This window comes from Aythya fuligula, chromosome 6 (assembly GCF_009819795.1).
Source record: "Aythya fuligula isolate bAytFul2 chromosome 6, bAytFul2.pri, whole genome shotgun sequence".
NCBI lineage: Eukaryota > Metazoa > Chordata > Aves > Anseriformes > Anatidae > Aythya > Aythya fuligula.
Genome location: NC_045564.1, coordinates 6,334,172 through 6,362,031, shown reverse-complemented (window position 1 = coordinate 6,362,031; position 27,860 = coordinate 6,334,172). Strand labels below are relative to the sequence as shown.

Below are 27,860 nucleotides of genomic sequence, written 5' to 3'. Positions count from 1 at the left end.
TTCAGTTTTACTTTCATAGTTCTAGTGAATACCTGTACCTTCTGCTACATCTCCCCCGAGAAAGACTGAATTTCACAACAGGCAAACTTCAAAATGCTTTTTTAGCAGGTACCGGGAGAAGTAAACTTGAGAAGTCTGGAACTTAAGAAAGTTCTGAACACCTAAACCACATACAATTCCAGTTCCCCAATTCCAGCTTTTTATTTAAATAAAAGTAATATAAAGAGCTTGTAACAAGTATTCATATAATTACTTACCAATTTGTGTACAGACTGGTAATGGTTGGCTCACCATGACTATCTAAATGCTGGGTTTGCTGAAGCAGAACATTGTTAAATACTCGTGTGATGTCAATCTGTACATAGTTTTCTATTGACTGGAGGACTGTCATATAGGCTCTTACGCTGGTTAACAGCTCTGAAGGTTTTGCAATCTCTTGTGTTGCTTGATTATACATAGTCATTCCAACAATTGACCTTTTAAAACCAAAAAATAGGAGTTACATGCATTTCTCAGTGAAATTAAACAAGGATGCAGCTATTAAAATCATCAGTGATTATCAATTTCATATTTATGATTACGATATTATTCAAAGCTTTTAGAATTCTTCCTTAATCTGCAAGTATGAAGCTCTAAATCATGGCTACACTACATCAGCACTTTTAAAATAAGATTTTTTTGGAAAAAAAAAATCTAGACAAAAATCTTGGTTGCTGTCACAGTTCTAGTTTCAAACGAGTTCTAGACTCAAACACCTGAAACAAAGCCAGAAATTGTGCAAAAGACCTGTGGCAAGAGAGTCGCTATAAATGCCTAAAAACCAAAAGTATCACCAGTGCCTACAGAACACACAGGACTAAGAACACAGAATCAGGCTGTTAAGGAGGTGATACTAATTTCCATATATTTTAAACAACTTACACCTATTTATGTCTGCACATGTAAACTTAATTGTAACATCTGTAAGAATTTGACCTAAGAGTTTTGCCGTCTACCTTTAAAAATGAATCTTATATAGTAAGCACACAATACTCCTAATGTCAAACCAGCAAGGATTTATCTTGTTTATGAGTACAACTATCTTTACAATATTTCTTACTTGGTAAAGCGGATTTCCAGGTGAGATGTTAAGTATTCTCTTGGGGTAAATGTGTGTTCCCAAACCACCATGTTTGGTACGTAATTGATTGAGAAACAGAGCTCAGAAAGTGCAGTGTGCAGTTTGTCCAGGCTTTATGAACAGTTAAAAAAAAATAACAACAAAAAAAAATTAATTTAACATTAGAATATATTCTTGTGGAATGCATACACTGAATGGAAGATACCTTGAGACCACCCACAGCTCTAACTTTCTGTTCATCAGCTTTATCTGCTTTCATCAGACACACAACTCTAGCTTATCACATCGAAAAATCAACATTTTGGCTAAGAACAGAAACCTACAAATGTATTGGTCTGCATTATGCACAGTGATGTGATGTATATGTTTTTATATATAGCTATACACAAACAATTTCCCTCTAAATGTCTGTTAAGGTGGTTCCTTCTTAACTGAATTTAGTAATAGAAGTAATGCTTGCTACTAACCAGCACTAAATATAGGGAAAACGAATCTTAAGCTATTTTCCCTCAACTTCTCTAGTCAATTCTAGTTTTCTGATGTTTGACTGTTGCAACTCTAACAAAGAGACTTCCTTCTCAGCACCGTGCATTTAGTAGCTCCCAGCCACAACACCAAACATTTATTGTCTCATTTTTGCAGCTTCCTTCCTCCTCTTACGTCTGTTGCTCTACCAACTTGTCCTGTCATCCTTCCCAAGAATCATCTACCTCACTGTTTTTCCTCTCCTGTTACCTCTTACACCTCAAACTGGACTTATTCATCTTTCCCTTTCTTTTTGAGGTTGGTCTTATTTTGTTTTGTTTCTGGTTTGCTCTGATGCAGGCACAAAAGCCTCATTTCTGCTCCAGGAGATGAAGGCAGCAAGCTATATTTCAGCAGCAACAACTTCCAGCCCACCCCATACGTTATCCTGATCACAATGTTAAGCAAAGCAGAATTAAGATGCCATCCACGCCTTCAACTCCCACTTCCTCAATTGATATGACTACGCAGGAAACCTAACAACAGCACGCGAACCCTTTCTGCTCAAAAAAAAGGAAAGAGCCAATGTGATTAATAAATGAGATGTACAGTCCTATTGCTCTAAATACGTTATTTCAGGCTCTGTTCAAGCTATAGAAGGACCATATGCTCACAAGCTAGAAACTTGCCATATTTACAGTCAACCTTACTGAAATAATACAAGCAAGAAGTATTTAACATGTAAAAAACACAAGTTTTGACTTGGGATTCATGGTGAAAGGTACAGAAGAGGCAGCTTACTTTGTCACAACCAATCTGTTTTTTCTCATGCTTTCTACTCCTGGTTTCTCCCTTTCAGGTTCTCCTTTCTTTCCGGTCTGTTTTTTTGACTTCTTGTTCACTGCTTGACTGATGGTTTTGGCACAATGCTTTGGCAGCAACTAGTAGAGGGAAAGAAATCCCCCCCCAAATTAAAATACAACTTCTTTGCAGCCGCAAGATACAAAATAAGCTTATATGTAGGTGGAGACTTCATCACACAAGTAACACCTCCTTTGACTACTAACTATACCATTTAATATAAAAGTCTTCCTTGAGCCACTTTCCACTTTGTGAACAGAAAACAGTCTGAAGTCAGGGGCAAAAAGGGGAAGGGGAAACAAGCATAATTCCAAAGGTCAAACTACCTAGAAAATCTCAAATAAGAATTAAAACAGGCAGAACAACACTCACCTGATCACTCAGCGTACATTGTTCTGTGCAAATATCTGTGATAAGATTTCGAGCTTGCTTAGCCATTTCATCCAGGAACATGTTACATAAGGAAAGACTACGATCTCCAATATGATGTCGCTGTTAAAAACAGAAATAAGCAAGTCTGTTTTTCAGTTTCTTTAGTCCTATGCTATTCACAAAATGCATACAGTTTTGCAGATAACAGTTCACTAAATCACAGACCCAGGGTAACAAAAAATATTAATTAGTCCTTAGTAACTTCAGCATGGGTTTGTTGGTGTTGTTGCAGGGAACCTGAACTGTGAAATCTTCAGTCACTGACACAGCATATTAAAAAAAACACACAACACCTTTGTTGCAAGAAAAATCCTCTAAAAGGAGGCAGAAAATTCTAAAAGGAGGTTTTCATCTTCCAATTTTGTAATAAATCTAAAGTGTCCAACACTCAAAGTTTCTGTGAATCTCTTCTTAGATTCAGTACTGGTACAAATTAAGGAAGAGAAAGAGTATGCAACTCATGTTACAGCAAAAGCAGTGTCATTCATACCCCTGAAAGTCGATCATGAAGCCCTGCTTCATACGTTTCTGGACCCAGTTCCTTTGTTACTGGATCTGCACAAGTCCAGCATTCTGTCTTAATGAAATCCGTCTTTCACCACTTATGTGTACTTCGTAACAGCTACACTACCACATATTGTACACAGTGCAGTGAATATTATTTTTCCAAAATTATAGTAGCTATGAGTTGGAAGTCTTACACTGAATTCAAAGTTCTGTTGGCTGTGGCAAAATATGCTTGCTACAGCTGAATTCTCAGTAACTAGCACACAGTGGACTTTGGCTACAAGATTCCTTACTGTTACTAGAATGGTTCTGAAAGACATCTCTTGTCCTGAAGGTACGTTTTCCTGGAAACTTTTTAGTGGTTCTCTAATACAAATAAACTTTGCAGCTGTTTAAAGCAAAGCGTACGGGGAAAATAATGATATAGACGTATATGGAAATGACTCTTAGCAGAAGAGGATTTAATTTTTAACTACAAAAAACCCACACTGTGCAAAGTAGATATTTTTCATCCAATTATTTCAGATTAGCACTCAAGAATGAAAAGACACTTTCACAAGCACTAGAGAACATTGGCAAAGTCAACCTCTGGAGTAATTCCAAAGTCAATGGACATACAGGCAATGTACTAAAAGATCTATTTCATTACAACATCAAAATATAAAGAATTGACCAAAGTAACAAAAATGCCACAATTTGTTTGTGGCAGCATTTTGAGATCTATGGACAAAGAATCACGTAGTAAGGTGCTCACTTGTTTTACTTCCCTGAATCTTATACTGGTGTAACAAACACCTTCTTGCAGCATTCAGCACTAGTTCTCTTTATTTTAGATGAGAGCTGAAAATATCTAAAGATGATGTATTTAAAAATTACCTCTTCTGGGCATAGCTCATGGGTGCAGCTCATAAAATGAGTACAAAGCAGTGGGAATGCAATTGAGTATCTTGATTGAGAGGGAAGCTCCAAACACTGCTGAAACATCTTCTCAAAAGCACGACTATAAAAACTGACCAAAAATAGACAATTTAATGTAACACACGCATAACTTTGCTGCAAATGAAGTCTAGTTCATACAAATCAAATATGCTAAATTAATGCCAGATCTGTAATTATAGCTTATCTGATACCAAAAAAACACATCATGCTTTCAAGTAAGCTTGTTTTCCACATGCAATACTAATGCATTCTGTTTACATCTCTTAATCATATCATCTTTGTTCTGATGTTTGACACACAGCCGCTGCAAAAAATGTACAGTTTTAGCAAGTATTATTACAGAATCTGCAGTTGACCCCAAATCAGTTAACTGACTGCTTGAAGAATCTGTCAGACCTTCAGAAACACCTTTATTAAATTCTGATGGTAACACTTAAACAACTCGTGTTCCATGGTTGCTTCAAATAATCTTCAGAAAAAAAAAATCTTAAAACACATGCAAAAGAAATAAGTTACATTGAAGTCTATTTTCAACATAAACTTGACCACCATATAAAGACTGGCCTTTCACCTTAAAATCTAGCCCCTATAAATCATTGTGTACGCTTCTCCACCGGAAACTGAAAAACAAGAACCTAAAATAGGACCGAGGAAATTTCTCAAAGAACAGTATTCTCACACTGGGACTTCCGATGATTTATTTCAACGACTGCTTATTTATCTGCTGATACTGCAAACACTTAATTATTTCAGCTTAAACAGCCGCAGAAAGATTCCTATCAACCTGCTTCCTGATCCTGTTTTCACAGACTTTTTCCAAGAGTTAAACGTTTTTGCTTTATTTTTTCCAAAGCAACTAATGCCAACAAACTAAACAAAAAATAAAGCCTACTACGAAAAATCGCTGTATGGAAGTGGCAATGCAAAGCTAGGTCTTCCTGTTTGGAAACAGGGGAAGAAAGAGAAGGGAATCAACTGTTTTTCTTTTCTGCTGCAGGAACTTTGTGGATCTTTTACAACTACACTAGAAGTAGTAGTAAAAAATTTCATTTCTTGCTTAAACAATGTAATTGTCTACGGCTTTAACTTCAGCTGGGGACATGAGCTGCAGAGACGTAAGAGAACTTTAACTGCTGGAAGAGAACTCTTATTTTAATTGTTGCTTTGAGGGATTTATACTTCATCGTGAAGCTCTGAAGAATCAGTAGTTAACAATGGGAGAAAAAAAATTTAAATTCTTTACATTAGAAAAAATTATAGACATATATTATACACATATTGATCGGTATACTTTGCAAGAAGACCAGTATGAAAGAAAGTTAATACATAAATAAAATAAAACCCCAAACCCTAGAACAGCAACTCTTTCAAAGAAAAATTGCTGTTAACCAGATTGTAATTGATTCTCCACTAGATCATTTTCCTACAATTTGGTATTTAAAAGCTACACGTGCAAGGACAAACAATAAACTAAAAGCTTCTACTGTCAGATTAGTAACTTACCAAAATATAGAAAGATCTGATGTTTCAACCAACATCTCCACCAAAGAATCTACCATTTTTGTGTGGAAAATGATTGTGTTCATCATTTTTCCTAGTTCTCTGTGGTCTGCAAGACTAAGTGAGGCTTTAGAAACACTGGTGTAGGCCTGGAAAAACAGAAGAAAAAAAAATCTACTGCTGTAGAGTATCTACTGTTGCTTTTTTGCAAATTCCATCAGTATTGCCAAACAGAAAGGGTAAGTACTGCTTAAGCTGTGCATAGAACAATTGTTTTTAAAGACTCGGCAAAGACTTACGTTATCTTTCCACTATAACCTAAGAAAAGCCAACTGCCTTTCAATGAAGTCACCAAATGTCTTAAGTACAACAGCAATGCAGAAATAAACTGCAGAACAAATGCACTGACAAAACACGTACGCACACTAGTGGAATCAAGTTCACTGAAGCCACTCCCTGCTCCTTTTAATAATCAGGTTTGGGTATGCAAGAAGACAACTGCATATTTTAAAAATATATAAAGAACATGTCTAATATTGGGACAATTAGTTTACAGTCTAAACAGTACTCCCCCTTGTTAAGTTAACTGAAGGCACTATTACTGCAACACACCAAAGTGATCTCCATGAACATTATCTTCTCCTAGCTGGGAAGGCTGAATCATACTCTGTACAGTGCCAATAAACTGCTCATCCTCAACACATTCCACTTCCAAACTGTTATAAATCCTTCAAAGACTTTTTTGCAAAAAGCATGCAATGCAAAGGCAAAAACAAAGTTACATCAAATTATTTGCTTAAGTATTTGTTTGATTTTAAATGCCAAGAAGTTCTCCTTTTACAGCCTGTGATCCACTTGCAGTGTAAGAGTAATCTAGAAGAGCAGTAAATTATTACTAGCTTTAAACCAAAATGTGCATTAACTTAAATGTCAAGCAGATATTCAGACATCTTACCTGCAATCTAAACCAATCTAATCTCATTCCTCTGAAGTCAAATACCTCTCCATCTTCAACTGTATCAGGGAAAAATACAGAACATAAAGCCTTTAGGGAAGCAACTACAATTCAGAAATACTAAATCAGATCTTCTAAAAAAAAAAAAAAAAAATCAAAAACAAAACCCACCAAAGTACTTGAAAACTTAAAGCGCTTGCTTTTACCTAAGAATTTCAAACCAGCACAACCATGCTAATTAGGAATTTAAATAGCTAGACAAAATATGTATAATATACTTTCTAAATTAAAAGGTATGAATTATTTCAAAACAGCATCCTTCAAAAACATTATCTGTACAGACCTGCCCAGGAAAAGGGACAGAGAACAAGAAGCAGATATCAAAGCAGAAGAGAAACAGGGGAATTAATACAGTTTATGCAAGTTATCTGCTGCCACTAATCCCAAGTTCATTTGAACAGACTTACCTTGCTTCACACTTAGTGAAGTCATAGTGTTTACAAAAGAGGACATGATGATTGATTCATCCTCCGGGCACACTGAAAGATTCTAAAATAAATATTGTTACTATTAGTATTTCAAACTTAATTTTTGAAAAAACATCACATCCCACAACCAGTTTATCAGCTGCAGTCCGAAAAATACTTTATATAGTTCACAAAAAGTAACTTTATCAATGGATTATCGCAAGTAGTACTATTTCACAACTTTTAGTTTTTAATTCATTGGTTGATGAAAAACACCTAAAAAAAGGCTGCTTCCAAACCAACATAGACTCAAAAGTGAAAAATCTGTCAGTAAACATGCCCACACATTTTCAGGCTGCAGTCATTTACAGAATGGTCACACAACATGTTTTTGTTATACAACAGACACCAAACATTTGTCTGACCTCTCCAGGCATCTGATCTGTCTGCACAGAAAATTTAGCCACGGCAAAATGTAACAGAGCCGACATCAGCATCACTTTGCTTCCCACAGAACCATCTAAAACCAGAATTCTACTAACACTGAATTAAATGATTTCTAACACCTGAAAGATAGCCTCCCAAAAGTCCTACAAAAAAGCAATAGTTCACGAAGAAGCAGTTTCAGCAACTGCTAAGATCACATTTCTGTTGAACGGAAGATTCATGTAATTACAGATAAGACTGCCATTTTTAACCTAAAGGTTGAAAAAATCCTAATTATCATTTGCTTCTGTCTACTCTTGTATTTTATACTTTTTATGAGTTAACTACAACTAAAATGCAAACCACTTTCTTTTTTCCCCTCATTTCAGTTTGACCTTGAGGATCATCCTACAAATAACACAATATTTGTGCCATTTGTATAAGTTTTAGAATTCTTTCACTAAATCTAGAAAACCATCTTAGGAATTGATGACAAATCTCAAAAATATTTCATTTTGTTATCAACAGAATTGCTAACATGTAAGTATAAAGTTACGAGCAAAAAAAGAAATACAGTTGTTTTGGCATTAAAAGTAAAATGAAGGATTCATTTATATTTAATAGTTTAAACAGCTGGGATAGAAACTGGTATTTAAACTGTTTCAATAGTTTGTTATATAACAAACATGAACAGTAGAGTGAAAACAATAAATGAACAGCAGAGTATATAAGTTCCACCTTCTGGTCATCGATGTACTACTGTTTAATGCATGGGAGTGATTTCTGAAAACAACATAAAAGCTTAAAATTCAATAGAAGCTCTTCCAGTTTGAGGAGCTCAAGATTTCACAAAATTTGGGCTCCACCTAGCGGCCACTAGGGAATCAAATCAAAACAGTGCAGAAGTCCTGTCATTTCCTTGTCAGTGTAGACAAGAAAAATTATTTCTGCACTGCTCCTTCAGCAGCAGTATCTATTTATCTGGATTACATCAAATCAGTCCTGCAAATTCAGTTAATGAACACAAATAATTTCTACTGCCTTTACTTTAGGAACATTTTCTGCTTAGCAATAGGTGCTACTCAGTAAGAGTAATAGACACTTGCAGCTCTGGATGCAAACCTACACGGAACAATAGAGGATGGTCTTCCATGAAAAACCCATCACTCTCTTCTCTGTAAGAGCATCTCCCTGCTCTTACAGAGCCATACTCCGTGATGTTTTGAACAACCTGGGATGTCAAATCCGTTGAGTTTAAAACTGTTCTCTTCCACTTCTGTTTAACTTCTCTTTTTGCACAAGTTCATGACTTCCACATTCAACCTTACCTACTATGTAAAAGACAACGTCCCCGTCACTCTCTAGAGTAGGAGGCTTTTTCTGACGTGACACCCTGTCAAAGTTGATCAAGTCTGCCACTACCTTCATAGTGGTATTTCATGTCTGAACTCTCCTCGCAAATGTCTGTGTTTCTCATGGCCATATACAGGCCCAAGTTAACTGCAAGTATAATTCACTTCCAGAGAATTTAAATCGAAATAGTCACTGAAGACACCTACATCTACTTGGCTTCCTATTTAGGCTTAAGAATGTCAAACTACTTCAGGTTTTTGTTTTTTGTTTTTTTTTTTTTTTTCTTTTTCTTTTTTTTCCTGGCAACATACAAGAATACAGACTGTCAACCATTAGCTTAGATAACCAATTCTGTCATTTGGTTTCTAAATGGTGCTGGCATGATACAGTACTGATCCCAAGTATTTAAATTGCTTCTTAAACACAGTGATGCTAAATAAGGGAAATCATCCATTTGCAGAGTATGTTAACACAGGATACCGTGGGATTCTAGTTTCTCTCTTTGGCATCATTTGGTAAATGACACAGGCCATGTTTTCTCCATCATGTCAGAAAGCAACATCTTGAAAGAGCATTAAGGGTACTATTCAGGCAGCACTGCTGCTTGCAAAAAAATTCAGAGAAGAAACATCTTACATAAAAGAATCGCGCTAATCAAGATCAGCCTGGTGCTCCTGCAAGTGCAATTACTTTTTCTTTTTTATTCTCGAAAGCAAGGCAATGCAAAACTGTAACACATTTAAGAATAAAGCAAACAATCATAGGAATTCCTGAAAATGTTAAAAGGAACCTCAGACCCCCAAGAGAAGCCTTTCATTAAATTCTTGCCAATCTCTATATCCTGATGTTAAAATAAATCATAGTTTACTCCTTGAGGAGAAAGGTAGTTTAATCATCTCTGAAGAGAACATTGCTTAATAACATTTAAGTATTCATATGGCAGCCAAAAGCACAACTCTATATCCCACAATTAAACAGCAAGCTCGGTTAGTTTTGCCTTATTCCATAGCATTCACTAAAATGCACAAAACCAGAACACATTTCATACATTTTGGACAAAAAGCCCTTCTTAAAGCCTGCAGAACCCCAAACCATTGTCTTGCCGTACCTGAACAAGCTCATTTAAGACCACTGCATCAAAGCCAGAGAGATACTGCACGTAGTATCTCTGCATCACTGGTCCATATTTCCGCACGTGTGCCCTGAGCTCCTCCATGTAAAATATTAGCTCAGCTATGTGCCTAGCCAAGAAAAAACAAAGAAGAACTTAAAAATAGGAAACATAAATATGGAAAATAATTTCCGTCAATGGAATGTTTCCCATGGAAATTCCCTCCTGTATTTTGCTTCTATTATTAATACATAACCCTTGTATTAAAATACTTGCTCACATTATAAAATAAGCTTACATAAGAAACTTTCATCTGCAAAGTAAAATACATTCAACAGGAGATAAATTAACAGGACCCCCTCGTGGTAATCCTCCAAGGTTTGTACAACCCACGTATTTTCTGAAGAAGCCCTTTTGTAATGCTCAATTTGAATAAGTGTATTTCCTCATGAAGCAGTTAAATCCAAAAACCAGAACTGTAATAATTGCTTTTCTGAGCTCATGTCAGTAGGTCTTTCTTTATTCAAAAAAAAAAAAAAAAAAAAAAAAAAAAAAAAAAAAAAAAAAAAAAAAAAAAAAAAAAAAAAAGACTTCTCAAGACAGTAAAATTTCCCCCTCTAGTGAAAGCACTGTACAGAGGACTACTTCATACCACCTGCTGGGCAGACATTAAATAAACTAAAAATAGTTTAACACAGAGCAATTTTCTATGAGTAACTATCCATATTCTAACGCCTGCAATGCAACTTAAACTGAAAGCTTAAAATGCAGTTATTAGACTGATAGCTTGTTGGATTAAATCCCATCCTGCCTGAGCAACAATCAGATGGCTTGACAAACTTCTCCAACACGCATTTTCTTTTGGCAGAAAAACTTTGTTCACATTTCACCTATTTAAACAAGACCAAGAAGAATACAGCCTTCAGAAGACCAAGGAGGCACAGTGCTAGAATTTTATGATGATTTTTAAACCCAGGGTTATAACTCATGACATGACATGACATTAACAGTGAGTTTTTGATCCCCAGGTTTTAAGTAAAACTGAGCAACTGTAATGGATGCTGACCACCCACACTTCAATCCAAGAGTATCACCAGGGAAGCTGTATAACAATAAAGATGGCTTTTACAGTAGAAGATGTACACGAAAAGATTTCTGTAACATTTCAGCAAGATAGTGTATTTATCTGTGGTATCTCTATCCCTAGCACCTAGTCCACTGAAGGGAACTCAACATTTTTCTGTTCCAGCTCTAGAAATAGCCTTGTGATTGACTGTCACTTGTCACATGAATACTCTTTAAGATTTCTTTCGGATGATTGAACTGATGTGCTCTATTATCTTGAGAACAACTCAAGAACAACCAGTACTCTTCTGCCTACCCGCATTTCTAAGGTTTCTTAATCCCATTTCTCATTTTTGACCTGTTTATGAGGATGCTAATGCTGTATTACATGAATAAATCTTACCCGATTTTAAAGACAGTTCTGCTACAATAAAGGAGACATTTACAAACGAATCTTTTTGACGGTTTCCTTCCCAACTCATCATTCGTTTGTTAAATGCAAATAAAACTTTAATGAAATCATTTTTATTTTAGAAATAAACTCTCTGCAGAAAATCAGTTTTCACCAATGGGCTCCAGTTTCTAACACAATAAATACCCTAGCTTTCTGTTTTTGATGGAAACATTTAAGATTGTAAAGACTTTCTGGTTAGTCCCAATTCTTTTTATCTATTACTTCCTGCTATTTCTTGCCGTCAAATGCATTTCCTCTATGAAGTTCACGTGAATATTTAAGGTATCACACTAAAAATTGTTAACGTACTTATCTATGAAATCATCTGCACTCTTCTTCGGCATATTGTCTGCATGACGAAGAAGCCAAATAATTTCATCACGAGCAAAGGATAATGCCATAAATACAAAAAGTGCCTGAAAAAAAATCACAAGATATATATAAGAGTTGGACATGTTGTGCACACTAAGCAACAACCAGTCTCTACAACTAAACAATCTTAAAACCTAAGCAGGTTTTATCTTAGAGTAGGGGTTTTGGGTGGGTTTTGCCCTCCCTCAGAGGAACTGAATGGCACAGTAGCACGGATGAACAAACTGTACCATTGCCTAAAGATGAAACTCAAGGACTGTAATTACCTTGGGGCCCAGCAGGCCTGGCTGATCAGACAGGACAGTAGCCAGTTCTTTGAGTGCAGAACGTAAAAACTTGCGCCTCTCTCTATGCATTGAACCCCTACATCAAAAGAATAAACCAAAACATCATCGAATGTGCTAATCACAGTCGTTTAATTTTTTCCCAGACATTTAAGGCCAAGTGTAGGTAGCTCACATCATACTAACTTCAAAAGTTTAGTATTTCAAAGGACATGGTTCATACGAAATTGGCAACTCCACCATCCATGCTGTATATTCCTGAAGTAAGGTTAAACTTAAAAAACTAGCCCTCTGTCTCTGCTCTGTGCTTTGCATTTGACTTCACTAAAACTTTCCTATTTAATTAGCATTCACATTAAGTAATTATACAAGAAAAAAAAAGGAAAATACATTTATGCTTTCTCTCTGACAATCTGACAAATAATCTAAGACTTGGGAAGTTAAATCAATAATGGTATACCATTAGGCAAATCCAGAACAATCAGTGTATGGCCTCATTTGAAAACGCACAATTAGGTCAAGATTCAGCAAGTCCTGTTTATACATTCTTTATAACTTCTTTGAGAAGAAAAATACTAAAAACTTACGCATGTGAAACTGCAGCTTCTTTACACTCTCTGATGTCATTAATACGTTTGTTGTAGCTGCAAGTAAACAAATAACCCAATGTGGTTAAAAGTATCAGTAGCACAATTCAGCAAGAGTTGAGACTTGGGAGGAGCTGCATTTCCATAGCTAGCAGGATACAGCAAAAAGCTCACCCTCAGAACAGCTTGGGCAAGACTTCTTTTCCCTGGATCAGATAAATGCTAAAACTGGATACCCAGGCCAAAACCTCTCTACTGAAGTGCTCATGGATTTCTCCGGTAGAGAGATCTCAACTTCATTTTTGCCTGAGTTCTCTTATGATGTATGGCAGGAATTGTGACAAATGCTTGCAACTTTTCAAGCAAACCCTGCATTCACAACATAATTTCTCTTCCCTAGATTACGGTTTGTGGGCAAGATCATTAATTTTAAACATTTTCCATTTTAGAGACTGATTCACCAACATTTCTCAGAACTAAGATTTTAAAAAAAAAAAAGTGTGATGGTTATGAATCAGGCTCCTCGAAAATATGCATTAAAGAAACAGTCAAGACACTAAGCAAAAATGTTTTGGTATTGATTATCTGCAAGTGGATCTTACATGAAGCGCAATTAACATTTTCAGGACAGTTCTTAAAGAAATACGTGTACATATTTAACAGATAATCTGAAAGGAGAAAAAAAAGAAAACGTACCCTCGTATGTTTACAAACAGGTCTTCTGCAGCTTTGTGAATATGAAATACTTCATCTCTAAACAAAGCCAAGCAAGAGCTGCTTTGAAGTGCAAGTTTCCAAAGGTTCAAAGCTGTAGCATCACTATTTAGGACTCCATGGCACAAAATAAATCCAACTTCAGAAGTTCACAATCACCGTGTGTCACAAACAAGACGCATAGAGACAGTAAGAGAACAGTGAGATTATTATGCTTTTTCTTTTAAATTGTTTAATTAGCTTACTGAAACTCTGTATGGATAACATAATTATCCATCCGTATATGTGTACAACTGAAAATACCCCACATTATGCTGTAGTAGAGAAATTGTTATATTTTTGCAGTATAAGTAACAAGTAATTCATTACAAGAATACAACTCAACTATTTTCATCATAATTACAAAAGCCACCATTTTTTAGTTTAAGTCTCGAATAAATTTATGACGAACTCCATTCCAGAATAAGCTGAATTCTAGCTTCACTGTAGAAAAAGTATGATACATAAACCCAAGGTTTAATCAAGTTCTCCAGAATCTGTTTTGAATCCAACAGCTTTTGTATGGTACAGGAAAACAAGCTGCTTTTCAAATTTATTTTTTAATACAACCATGAGCTGTTTCAGAAAATTTTACTCACAAATAATCCATTTTTCCATTGCATCCAGAGAGAGATATTCACATGGCATCTGTCGGAAAAAAACAGTAATTTGTAGCAAACTAATTATATCCAAAACAATACATTTTATGAGAAGTACTTTTTAGAAAAAGAGACAAAGTCTTAAATGCTGATGAATCACAAAAGACTGCTTCTGATTACTAACAAGCTATTGTTTCATCCCTTTAGAAACTAAGAACTTGAACATGAAATGAGATTCCATAGCCTCCTATACCATGAACAGAACTTGGACTTGATAATTCTTGTGGGTCCCTTCCAACTCAGATATTCTATGATTCTATGAAATGTTTTGTTTCAACCAACACTGTATTTAAGAATATTTAAGAACACAAGGCTTCTGATGTATTACAATCACAACCTGACAGTTCTTTATTCTTGATTATCTCCCCTCCCCCAAAAAGATAAACCTTCATATCCCAAACGAGACAGCAAATGTAAGTAGTTAATTTTTAAAGGATGTATCAGTTCTGATTTTCAGTCTTTTGGCCCCAAATCACCTAGAGTACACAGGATACCTTCACTCCACACTGCAGGAGTAACTTCCCTTCATCAGATTATCAGATACTAGAAATGAAGGCATGGGCTTATACACCAGAAGCTTTAATTAATGCAAAAAATCTTTCCCCTGTATAAAAGGATGCAGCTCTACCAACAAACCAATTAATTTCCCTTTATCAAAAGTCATGTAAAGGTTAGCGAACAGAAAATGAAACATCCCTACACTGTTTCACAGAAAACATCGCTTAACTTTATCATATAAACCAAATTAAAAGGCCATACTGTGTCAGACTGTGCAGGATTAAGCATTGTACTAGGTGCACTGATGAGGCTCAGTAGTTGTGCGTTTCTCCACTGGTCAGCTGAGAGATTTCTTCGAGGATAGACCATCTGGAGTGAAATCAGAGCATCTGAAAGGGACTGAAAAGGAGATAGACAAAGGAGGTTGGTTAGAAGCTATGGAATGCATTAGCACAAAAGCCTTAATTCACTAAATGATCAGAAATTGAAACTGATGCAAATCACTACATGATAAAACTGAAGTTCAAAAACTGGCATATTCCAAGCACAAAAGAAGTTAAATACTATTTGTTCATTACTTATTCAAGCATCCTAATTGTGTTATTCCCTTCTCTGCCACTTCATTTATTATGTCCTTCCCACCTTGCAAGCAAACTGCAATGGTTTTGAGCAGATACTACAGGAGCATCCTTATAACAGATTGAGCATATCCAAGTAAGTGCGGTCCCACGCTTTTTCCCTGTCTTCTGTGTCAATCCTAATGCTTGCGTGAGCCTATGGGGAGCCAGGTCGAAGCAATAAACCAGCAGATTAAGATCACTCAGGGAAAAGAAAAGTTCTCTGCTGGAGCTAATATAGAGGGATAAATGGCATGGCTACTGCAAAACTGTGGGATGATAGAAGGCCAACTTACGTGCACTCTTCCATGACAACTTAACCGAGTATGCACTTCTGCAGCATGCTGCCTGAAGGGATCTCTGACCCCAATTTATACCTCTAGTAGAGAATCAGCAGAAGTGCAGAAATTGGCCTGGAAAATGGCTTTACAAAACATTTCAAGGGAAAGGACTGGTCCATTATTAAAGACAAATGCATAAACAAAGATGATACCAAAAAGCAGAGCATCTTTGCTACAATGCGCATGAGCAAAGATTACCTGGAAATCAGATCTTTAGCAACTTAAGTCTTAACGAGACAGGAATCATGTACAGGAAAGTGTAAAAAAAGTAGAGTTACTGATTACTGATTATTTAGACAAATGACAAATATTTAAAACCAGTTCAGAGCACTTAAAGAAGCAGCTGAAAAATTCTCTGAACTTCTACTGACTATCTTCAAAAGTTTAAGGAAACGCATCAAATCTCAAGAAGACTACAACCAGTACCCAGATTTCAAAACATGAAGACAAAACTTTAAAACTTTAGGCAGTTACTTAGGATTTAGCTTCAAGTCATGCCAAAAATTCCAAAATAAGGTGTTAGGCAAACAATCTGCAAGCACCTAGAGAACAACACCTGCCATTCTGGGTTGGTCAGTACTGATCACATCAAACAAATCTAGTTTCCTTGGACAGGGCAGCACGCCTAGTGAACATGTGGGAAGTGATAAACAAGATATACATTGACTTTGGCAAGGCTTCCATCACTTTTCCAAAGGTATTCTCAGAAGAAAACATGGTCTAGATAAATCACCAGAGAACTGGGACACAAGCAGCTGTGTAAGAATACTAGTTTAAAAACATTTGTACAAAAGAGGCTAAAGGCTCGTTTAACTTCGCAGGGTCAAGTGAGCAGGACACACAATGCCAGCTTTTGCATGCAGGAGATATTATTAAAGAGGCAGTGGTGATCAGCCATTCCCAGGATGCCCAATTTAAAGGCATTCCAAAGAAAAAACCCTCAGGTTACAAAACAGAAAGAGATACTCAACTAGGATAGTAAGCCAGAAAATAATAGTTTCTTAGAAACATTACAAATCTCCTTCATTTCAATCTACAAAGCAAACCAAAACACAGAACCAGCCACAGCAGATGAACCACAACTAATTTTTAAGCAATTTTTACTCCTTAGTGAATAAACAGGAATCTTACCAATGGGTCCTAGCATTCCCATATTTCTATAGTTTTCATTTAATAGGGTATCAATCCTCAGCCCCATCCAGTGTAAGTAAGAGCTTCTGTAAAATTTTACCTAGTAGTCTTGGACAAAAACTCCTGTGTATTTACTTTTTTTTTTTTTTTTTTTTTTTAAATCTCTGCTTGTCTCAATTAAGATTACTGTGTTCCTGCGAAAAGTGGTTACATACTTTACTGTGAGGTACAAATTCCTCCATCATTTTCTTTAAAGGATTTTCATAGTCCACAATCATCTGGCCAAGGCGTGGATATTCTCTGTCACTAAAAGCAACAACAAATAATTCACTCAGGTGTAGTTATTTATTATGTGTTTTTATAAATACATTTCCTACACAGCAGATATTTACCTTGCTCCATGTGTCATTTCATGAGCATAGTTATACAATCCAATGATAGCCTTCCTTTCTTCAATTCGAGACAGCAGTATCATTAGAGTCGTGTAGGTTATAATCAAATCTAGGTAGTTCTTCGTTAAATCAAAGTTTACAGTCTAGAGATTTAAAAAAATATATCATTTTGAAACTCTTAGAAATCAGCATAAAACTTTCCTCATCTCTCCACCCATTTTCAGCCTTCTAAAAATACAACGGACTGTCTTGACCAGTACTTTTGTTCTGTTTGCATATAGACTTTGTATGATCTTAATTTATTCATCCAAATCCCCAGAACTGCTTGTATTTGTGAAAGCAAGCATGCAAATAAATCTTTTCAGGCCCAACCATCACAGCTGACAGACAGAAAAGCTTTTCTTGGGTGTTACTAAGCACTCAACAAGTGTTGAACTGTATTTTAATAAGACTCTCTGAACTGTTCTGTATTAAGACTCCAATGTAAAAAGCCAGCACATACACACTGACCTGTGACAATCATTGTGTAGGATATGTGCCTGCTCCTCTTTTGTATTACAAAACTAAGTCAGCCAAAATTAAGAATAACTAAAACTAACAAGGTGGCATTATGAACAATAGGAAAGAAAGCTGAAACCAAAAGGAAAAGGTGTTTGAGTATTTTATTTTAAATATAACAGTCAGGTGTGTGTTCTTGCTTTAGCCAACAGAAGTGATGCCCACAAACCATCCAAAAAAATACTAGGGGAACACTTATTATTCTTGTTTTTGAGCCTCACATGACTTAAGCATACAGACTGCAGTAAATCTCTAAGAATTAACTAGCAGAAGCAACAGCGCAAAAAATACGGTCTGTATTTTGCTGTTACTACTGTCCATAATTAGCCTGTTTAGAAGTACTCCAGAGATTTTACACTATTTATGAAAGTTAGAGATGCAAACATTATGATACTTGTATTTCTCTTGTTATAACAGGAGATGTCATGTTTCTTGAGCTAAAATAAACAAGTCTTTTTAACTGTCCATGCAGAACTTGGATCAGAAACATTTTTAAGTGGCTTTTGAAAATTTAAACCCAGAAACTTACAATATCAAAGAAGACTTGGCAAGCATCAATAGTGTTCAGCAGCTCACAAACATGGTCCTTGAAAAACAAAACAGATCGTTTTAGTTTAAAGAGATTTAAGTAAATCACTTAACTATGTTTAGTGACCAAGACTATGTTGATTTAAAAAAAAAAAAACAAAAAAACATAACTACGAGTTCAAATGTTTCACTATGAAGTATTCATTCACAAATAAAAAACAGAAGCTTGATGTGACATATGTGCTGTACCTTACCTTAAATTCCATTACATCAACAAACGTGAAGTAGTATAACGCCAGGTTCTTCAAAATCTCCGATTTTTCTTTTTGTAGCTGAGCAAGCTGTTGCTAGAAGAGAAACAGAAACACGTTTACAGTTCTGAGATCTTGAGAAGACAGTTGAAAAATAATACCTGAGAGATGCAGATTAACCACCAGGTCATATCAATAAATCTTAACATAGTTTTCTAAGCCTGAGGTTCTGTGTGTCTCTTAAATGCACACAAACTTCTCAAAACGGATCATTTAAGAGCTGCTGACTATACTCTGAAGATAAAAATCAAATTAGTATACATTAGTACCAAAGTAATATTGTTTAGCTCAACTAGAGACGAAAATGGATAGTTAGGAAAACAGTGTTATCGTGTGTAAAATTAGCAAAAGCAGAACAGTACGTGAGCACAAATCAGTATGATAAAAAAAATAATGACGTTACTCGAGGTGGGAAAAAGGTGGCAGGTTACAAATCTTACTACAGAAAAACATTATGCTTTTAAAGTCTGAACTTACCAAAAAGAATATCCAGGCAAAGCCACGTTAAGCATGCAAAATAAAATGTAGATACAAACATAAAATACAGTAACGGTTCTTTGACCAGTTCCATATAACACAATAATACATTCAAACAAAAGCAACAAAATAAAGAAACAAAAAAGAAGCAAAACACTAGCATTAGACACTGGTGGATAAAATGGAAGAGGCAAATGTGAATACAAAGGCGTAAAATAGTCCACATGGATTATTATTTTAAATCTGACAAAGAAATCTCCTTTTAATTTCCTTTTTTTCTCCCCATTATTTTCTTGCAGCCAGACTGCTCACTTAAATGATTACAATACTAATTACTCTCTTGATATGCGAATTGAAGTGAATTAAAGCAATCTTGTAACACTTAATATGAAAAATTGCCCTAAGTATCTGTAACATTTTAAATTAAAGACCGGTCAAGTTAAACAGGGTTGTATTCTGAGCAAGAGCAATCATTTATTAAAAAAAATTGTTCTGTTTTCAAGATTGAATAAAATGAAATGCATTCCTTTTGTGACTTCTCCCGATACTCGCATCTACTAGGAAATAGGCTATCGCCATTCAAATGGCAGCGGTACAAGATCTGCTTTCAAACAGGCCTTTGAGCTCTACTTTGACACTTGGTATGAATTTGCTACCAACTTCACACTTTAGCTGCCTTAAGCTCAGAAAATGAAGCATCCATAATCACTGGATGTAGAGGAAAGAGGACGTACTTCCAGGGCTGCTTCATTAGTCCACGGTCAGTACACGACCAAAGTGAATTGCCTAAAATGTTTGGGTTTAGTCTTCAGCCTAACCCAAGATGCTTAAAAAAAAATATTGCAAATAATCTGCATCTAAAATACTAAGAAAAATAGGGTTTATTTCTGTGTAACTAACACAAGTGAATTTGAGGAGTCGTTTTATGACTTCAGTACCAGACTGCGGGGTACTGTTCAGAAATTAGCGTGCCTCAGTGCAGAGAGGAAAAAAAACTAGGAAAAAAAGTCGCCTTGCAAGTGCATATGTGGCTTAACGCCTTTTTCCTAGAGCAATCTTAACTCAGCCAAAGGAAGGGGCCATGCTAAGATGAGCCCATCAGGGCAGTAGGGTGCTGTATAGGGCACCCAGATAGTGTGGTTAGGACAAGACTGCTTTGAGGCCGCAGTGCCCGGAGTGGGGAGTGAAGGCACTGCAGGAGGCAGTGCTGGAAAGCGCAGTTACAGGAGCAGTACATTATTTTCAGAAATTATCTGAAGTTGTTCATTAAATAAAAGTATATCAGGAGGTATTCATTACACTCCCCCATAAATTAAGGCATTGCTGCTGTATGCTGTTAGCTAGTTACCTTCCCAGTTATCTTCCCAAAAAATATTTAAACAAAACTACAGCATCCTTACAGAGCGAAGCTCGTTGAGCTTTGAGACTTAAGAAGGTAGGAGCAAGCTTTTCTTTGCAGTATAAAAATCCAAATAAAACCATATGTCAACTGCAACCTGTTGGGTAAGGATGGTGCACAAAGTTAAACTCATACAGCACAGACCCAGTGGTGAGATTTAAAAGTGGTTTACAGCATGCAGTGTCTTGGATGCTTATTTGCATTTTTATCACTCAGGAATGCGGGTGGAGCTCTTTCCACACCCACTGCAACAAAACTTTCCATTACCAATTCCCTAACAGCTGTTTAGATGCATTGGGTGCTATATGTTTCTGTGTTTGGTTTGAGGTTGTTTTCCTCTGCTTTAATTCTCATTTATCAGCAAACACTTTTGATTGCAATATTCAGCGGAAGTTTTAAAATAGGATGAGCTGAAGAAGCAACTCCTAAAACATTACTATCACCACAAGATTGTTTTAACTATAGATAACCTTGCTTTGGTGATTGGTCAGATGTAAGGGTTTTACTTATTCTTACGGAACTGGAAGTACAAAACCTACCCAAAAGGGTAACAATGCTTTCTTGAAAAAGGTTAGATTTAAGACATATGAAAAGCTGTAGAAATTTGAGTACTAGAGCAAGATCAGAAACTAGTTATACTAACTCATTTCTGCTGACAAAATACCACCTCTCCAGTCATATTGGAATATTATTTAAAAATTGGGATTTTGAATACCAGAGACTGCAGCTGGCAAAGCACCTTATCTGCAGAAAAGGAACTGATCTTTACCAGTTGTCTTGTGTTTTTCCTTCTTCATCTTACCCCCCGCAAGTCTTTACAGAACTGATTGTGTTCACGGAGAAAGTATACTAAAAGAAGTAAACAAATCAGGAATTGCAGCATCACTTAACGCTTGTATGAATGCTCAGAGACAAGAGCAACAACACAGATGTTGGCATATTAGTGACATCAATAAATACAAATTTAATATGAATACACAGGAAAAATATGACAACTGGAAAGGTTGTTCAGAGAGCTGTGTGTGGAAAAACAGGATAACTATCCTTCTGTAACTCCTTTATATTTATTTGACTGGTAAAAGCAGCATGTGAACAAATGTCTTATTCCATGATCCAGGAGTAGATGATAGGGAAGGGAATTCTCTGCTTCTTACATCATTGACATTTTTCCTGCATTAAACACTATTTGTTTTCCATAAACCAACACCACGGATACTACATTCCCCTCAGAGAACACACCACCACCTTCATCTTCCCAGCTGACATGTATGTCGCAAAAAGCACTATTACAAATTCCTGCTGTTAAAATTTGGGGGATACAGGGAAAATAATGTCTGCCAGTATTCTTCCAGTCATTTATTTTATTCAATATGCCTGCCACTTCATATGCAGACTTCTAAGATTCAATTATTGGAACAAAATTCTGCATCGACAAAAGCCATAGCAGAACGATGAGGAGAAAGAAGGAGGATCTAACTAAATGAAGAAAAAGTTTTAAATTCTGTCAATTAACTGTAGAATGATGGACGTGTCCTTGATTTTATGATCTCCAATTAAAAGCAGGCTCTAAAGTGGCAGGCTGCAGATAAAGATGTAACAGAATATTTAACATGTTTACTAACTAATGCATTTGTACGCTATGATTCACTTTTTGTTTGTTCTCATGCTTCTAGCACTAAAGCCACTCTTCTGAAAAGGAAATAACCACCCGTGACCCTTCACAACTGCTACTGTCCCTAGGTTGGTCACATTATCAATAACAACAGTTAATGTACTTTGGGGGCAGTGACATCCCACTTCAGAAACCAACCAACCAGTCAGTTTTAAGGGACGGTTTCCCCATTCCCTCGATTTTTAAGTAATTCCTACGGTAAGCTCAATATGTATTACTGCATCACCCAAAGCACGGGTGCAGGTCTTGATGTCCCTGTGCCAACTGTTTGTGGAATAAAGTGCTCTGCCATGATGCTGTACAGATAAACGTTTGGGACAGAAGTCTAGCTACTGGCATACTTGTATTTATAGCATGAAATCACGGAGGAACTCTTCATTCAAAATGCATGAAAACTAATTTTGAAATGCCATTTCAGTAACACTGAATAACTAATACAGTGTTTAGGTACTAATGAGCTTGTGGTGCTTTTTTTGTTGCTTTCTTTTTAATGGCCAAGCTGTTAAGTTCTCAATCATCAAATCAAAATAAGATTTTGATGTGAGTGGATGAAGCAAACAGTGTCAGTGTTACACACATTTGTTCTTTTGCAAGTACTGCATATGCTATTAAGCAACAGGAGCCACATTACAAGTTTGGCTTACCTTGGCAAGTGACTCATAAGGACTGATTTCACTTACAGCAGTATAATACAATGATTTATTGCAAATAGTGATAAAACAAAAATGTGTTTAGACACTGTTCTATCTCAAATTCACACACAATCAAGGGTTAAACCATGAACAAACATCAGTGCTAAGAGGGCTTACAATTCACAAGGAAAATAAATTACTTTAAAATGTTCACCAAAAAGAGCTGTCATAAAGAGAAGTTAACATTTCACATAGCTGGTTGGGATTGCTAATGAAAAATAATAAAAATGTTTACTTTCAAAAGACTTAGTTTGAAAATTACTACCTAATATCCTCCGATTCTGTGAAAGCCTAAGCCACTTTAACTTGTGAAGTCATGTGAGAATTGAAGACATCAGCCATACTGCTGCATACAAAACTAAAACAGAAGGTAGGAGTGTAGCAGAGCAAGGGATTAGCAGAAATTCACATTTGAATGATTCTTAGGAAACATATAGATACAATTTTAACTGTTGCAGAGAACATACAGTATCTTCCGAAATAGTATCATCACAACCACCAGCAGAAAACACTACGGCTAGTGCAAAGCTGAAGAGAAAGCAGTTGTTACTCGGATTGCTTCAGTCACACAGGGCATCTCCTGTAAGCCAAATGATCACCTTGAGGAGCTCAGGGAAGCCCATCTCCCTGTGCTGCCTCCAGCACTGCAGGTTCCTCGAGCAGCACAGGAGCTGAACAAGCAGCCATGCAAGGAGAGCACAGCATCCTCTTACCCAGAAAGGGTTTTAGTCTTCCTGGCCAGGAAGCTGGGTAGCTTTGTGGTGGCATACAGGGACTTGTTTTTTAATTGCTTAGACAACAAGGTGTCTGGAAAAAAAATAAGTCTCCCAGGCAAGAAATCCAGCACTCCAGAAAGCTGGAGAAATAGATTTGACCTTGAGTTTACTGACTAGGGGGATTTAAGTTGATTTAAGTCTTAATTTAAGACTTTTGAAAAAACAGCCGCCATAGGTGTTAATACCTTACCATTTCCTGGAAAGTAAATGATTATTTTTTCATGAAGAAGTATTACTAATACATGAGGCAGCATAGTCAAGACCTACAAACTCCCTTGGATGAAAAACTACTCCAGGATTATCTTCATTAGCACTGTGCAAACGACAATACTAAGATCTTCATTAAAAACAAGCAAGCAAGCCCTGCTTATTGGCACTGTACTTGCAGGGCATGAAAGGAGTAATTCTAAAATTAAAGTTCAAAAAATGTTTTTTATTTGTATTAAGTGTTTTGAAATGGAAAAGATATTGGAAAAACCTATCAGAAATTATTATGAAGGTTGGTTATAAAGCCCACAATTAAACAATTTAATTACACAAGAAAACATTTACTAAAGGCATGCATTAATGTCATCTAGTAAGCGTCAGCCAAGGAGGGCAGCCACCCCGTGCCCGCAGCACCGCTCCCACAGGCTGTGCAACTGGGTCACTCCAAAGTGAAAGTGGGAAAGGGACAGCCAGCAGCCCAGGCATACCTGTCGGGATCGAAAAGGAAGAAGCCAAAACACCAAGGAACAGTAAATAAAAACAGAGTGAACTGACATGGACAGACCCTAACCTAGGCAGGCCAGCAGTGGTCTCACTGCTTGCACTGTGTTCTCATCTGATCTCATTTCCTGCCCCCACTGGCACAAAGCAGCAGATACAGTTGGGTCGGTCAGCTGGGAGGTATTCCCCTATCTCAAGAATCTGAGTGGGCAGTCAGCACAAAACCCATCTGAGGAGATAAGCACAGTACTGGGAATGTAGCTGCCAGCAAATCAAGATTAACAGGAGCTGGAAAGCACGGACATTCCCCCCACTAGGCACTCCTTGGGAGGAAGGTCTCACTGCTCTGCTGGCTGTGAAGCAATGACTAAGGCTCAACATCACCAGAAGACATTTCAAAATATAGGAAGGCAAATTGCTCAGGAGCAATGTGAGTAGAACAACATATGTTCAGGAAAAAATGCAGAAATCCTCACTATATCCCGTATGTGCTGTTTTGGAAAGCAGAAAGCAGGCTAGCTTTATTACATAAAACAGAGCTTTACATATGCAGACAGCAGATTTTCACTTCCTACCCACAATCTACAGAAAATCTACGTCTTTTCTCCCTCCATCTCCACTACCTGATTGTGAAGTGCTTTATTCCTGCTTTGCAATGTAATTAAATGTTAGCACTGGTTAAGAAGAGAGTCATTTTTACGTCCTCCTACACTTTTGGGAAGACTGGGATGTTCTCTTCTGATTTGTCTGCAGTGTGCACTTAGCCCATACACCCTGTAAGAGGATACATCCTAAAAACACTTGAGAAACATCAGACCGCTTCCACGTCCCTTACTGGGGAACTTTTCTTCTGAAGCCAACTGAAGAAATTCAGTACAAATAAACTTCCCTGTGCCAGCTGTAACACAACCAGCTCGCTGATTTGACCCAGCATGGTGGAGCTGCAAAGCTTTGGGAGGGCTTCTCCAGTTTAGAAGACTTCTCGGAAACAAACCTACCTTAAGTCAATTTAACATAAGTGTCAATACCAGGATTTCCCAAAGACAGAAAGCAGGTATTTTTTTATTGTTATCTGGTTTCCTTTTCAAACACCACTCTGAAGTGCTCCAGCTTCTCTTTGTCAATCCTTCGGACCACTATTTACACAATAGCATGTTTCATATGTTGTAAAGCAACGCTACCTTGCTGGCCAACAGCCGTAACAGTTGATTTAAGAGCTCAGTCTTCAAACTACCCATTTACAAGGTTATATGGCTCAAGACAGTGATTGGAGAATAAAGGCCAAGTGTAAGATCACTGGGACTGCCCTCTGACAGAAGGAGAGAGAGAGAGTTATGAACTGACGAGCTCCACAATTATCTATAATCAATCTTTTGGAAGTCAGACTACTCCACTTCATTTTCCAGCCCAGTCAGCAAGGATTCACTGGATGCTTCATTTTTATTTGAACTGCTCAAACGTTCACTCTTGTTGCAATATTGAAGCTGCTGCAGCGATTGTTAGGCATGAGTCTAGTCTGACTCAGCAAGCCAAACACTGAAGGCGGATCACAACCAGAAGCCATGGATTCTACCCATAAAAATGTAAAAGCTATCCATGGTAAATGTAACAGAACCACTGGTTACACAGGAATAAAATGCACACATTTCAAGATCAGGCACCCATTTAATTCCAGTGCAGACTGCTCATACCCCTCAATAAAACACGTTCTTCACCTCTGACACACACAGTACTATCTATACATGATGGAATGTGAGAAAAACTATCTAACAGCTAAGATTAGGTAAAAAATAAAAAATAAATCAAAGAGCAAGCACTGATGATTCTCTATCTGAATGCAAGCTTGTTTGTTTGGCAACATTACCTACTGATGTATCAGTAGGCATTACAAACTGTGCAGATGCACAATGCTAAGCAATGGCAACTGCTGCAACTTAATGTAGAAAATCCAAAAATCATCCTTGAAAGGCTGTCCTGGAGTTTTCATTACAAGGACACAGCCTGTGATTTCTCAACTATTTCCCCTCTAATTATCCTCAATAATATGAACTGATGCTTCCCTGTTCCAATAAACTTTTTGCCCTTTTGAATCCATGAGCATGTTTCCCTGCTGAAGGAACTTACTGGTCTGCTTTTCTAATTTGTAGTGAGCTGGATTTTGGCCAGTGGGAGAAAGGAGACAAAGAGCAAGGAGGGAAGCTCAGCCTCTTCCTGACTCGGAGCTAGATGCTTACGCCTTTTTGAACCTAAGCTTTATGAACAAATGCTTATCTCACATCAAACTTGTGAACCTTCCCTGCAACGTGGCACAGCTTTTGCCTCAGTAGGTAGCTCTTATGGATAAAGGTTTCTTTTGGAAGACACAATGCTCCACAGAAAAACGTGTAAATAACTTAAAAGCAAACTCCTGTCCACTGAGACCACAGGGAGGGAAAGCCCCCAGCTTCCTATTGCTGCAAGACAAAATCCAAGGTTTAAACTGTGCTCAAAGATGCAGTGTAGGCTTCTGATAACTTTGCTTAATAACACTGCTTTTCTTAAACACAGGCATGGCTGCCTCATGGTAAATAAGGCAAGGCAACGAGGAAACATTATGAGTATGTCCTATTTTAAAAAATGGAACTGTTAAAATACCTCAAATTAGCTTTGCTCAACTTCCATAAACTTCAGCGTAACAAATCCTTCAATATCATTATTTAAGCTCTAAGTTCATAGTGAACAACTGGAAGACACTCAGAGCATAGACATTATTGCATTGAACAAGTTCTTATGTACATAATAACCTTTTGTTTTTAATAGGTCTGCCACAGAAGTTTAGAGAACACAGAAGGACCTACAGAATGTGGCTTGAAGTATTTACTGTTCACATAAATTTGATAAAGAACTGGCTGCATTTGTTAGCAATACAACCATATTCACTATAAAGACAAGGAATATTAAACAGTACAAAACATAAGGAAGTTCTAAATGAGAAAGCACATTGTCAATGAAACAGCTCCACCATAAGGGAGAGTTTTTCTGATTTTATGTGTTGGCATTACTGGAGACATTGCATGGGAGTTCTAGAAGGTATTGTAAAAGAAACTAATTATTCCCACTGCTGCTACCACTACCATTCTGCAGAAACCAGAATGCTTAAAGCAAGCCTAAACATCTCAAGCATACATGCATGTAACTGCATGCAGGGAACATGCAAACCCCAGCACCTACCTCCACTTTCCACCTTTTGAAAGAAATATAAGCAGTTTAAAAAAAATAACTTTCCCTTTGCTTTCAAATTGAAACAGAGAAACTAATGTTCATCACCTGCCAAAAGACACCTGTAACCTGTAATCTAATTACTTTATTTATCCCCAAAAGACTACAAAGTCACATTCAGCAATACTGGATCACTCAGAAGGGTGAAGTATGATTTCCTCTTGCAACTGAACTCACCACATCTGAGAGGAA

General features: G+C 36.9%; 1 protein-coding gene across 5 annotated transcripts in view; it reads right to left on the bottom strand.

The window, feature by feature from the left end:
* Positions 1 to 27,860, bottom strand: part of NCKAP1 (NCK associated protein 1) — a 59,513-nt gene that overhangs the window by 19,806 nt on the left and 11,847 nt on the right. For 2 of the 5 annotated variants that reach the window (XM_032189746.1, XM_032189748.1), the window contains 19 exons: positions 18,630 to 18,722; positions 18,377 to 18,433; positions 17,290 to 17,432; positions 17,113 to 17,203; positions 15,070 to 15,207; positions 14,251 to 14,299; positions 13,595 to 13,751; positions 12,899 to 12,955; positions 12,294 to 12,390; positions 11,965 to 12,071; positions 10,134 to 10,266; positions 7,247 to 7,328; positions 6,780 to 6,838; positions 5,828 to 5,973; positions 4,262 to 4,394; positions 2,819 to 2,938; positions 2,387 to 2,526; positions 1,100 to 1,231; positions 258 to 476 (listed from right to left, as the gene is read on the bottom strand). In XM_032189746.1, the coding sequence (XP_032045637.1) occupies positions 258 to 476; positions 1,100 to 1,231; positions 2,387 to 2,526; positions 2,819 to 2,938; positions 4,262 to 4,394; positions 5,828 to 5,973; positions 6,780 to 6,838; positions 7,247 to 7,328; positions 10,134 to 10,266; positions 11,965 to 12,071; positions 12,294 to 12,390; positions 12,899 to 12,955; positions 13,595 to 13,751; positions 14,251 to 14,299; positions 15,070 to 15,207; positions 17,113 to 17,203; positions 17,290 to 17,432; positions 18,377 to 18,433; positions 18,630 to 18,722 (2,153 nt within the window). Of the gene's footprint in view, positions 1 to 257; positions 477 to 1,099; positions 1,232 to 2,386; positions 2,527 to 2,818; positions 2,939 to 4,261; positions 4,395 to 5,827; positions 5,974 to 6,779; positions 6,839 to 7,246; positions 7,329 to 10,133; positions 10,267 to 11,964; positions 12,072 to 12,293; positions 12,391 to 12,898; positions 12,956 to 13,594; positions 13,752 to 14,250; positions 14,300 to 15,069; positions 15,208 to 17,112; positions 17,204 to 17,289; positions 17,433 to 18,376; positions 18,434 to 18,629; positions 18,723 to 19,163; positions 19,222 to 27,860 lie in introns of those variants that run through there. The other 3 variants (XM_032189747.1, XM_032189749.1, XM_032189750.1) reach the window with 2 other exon arrangements.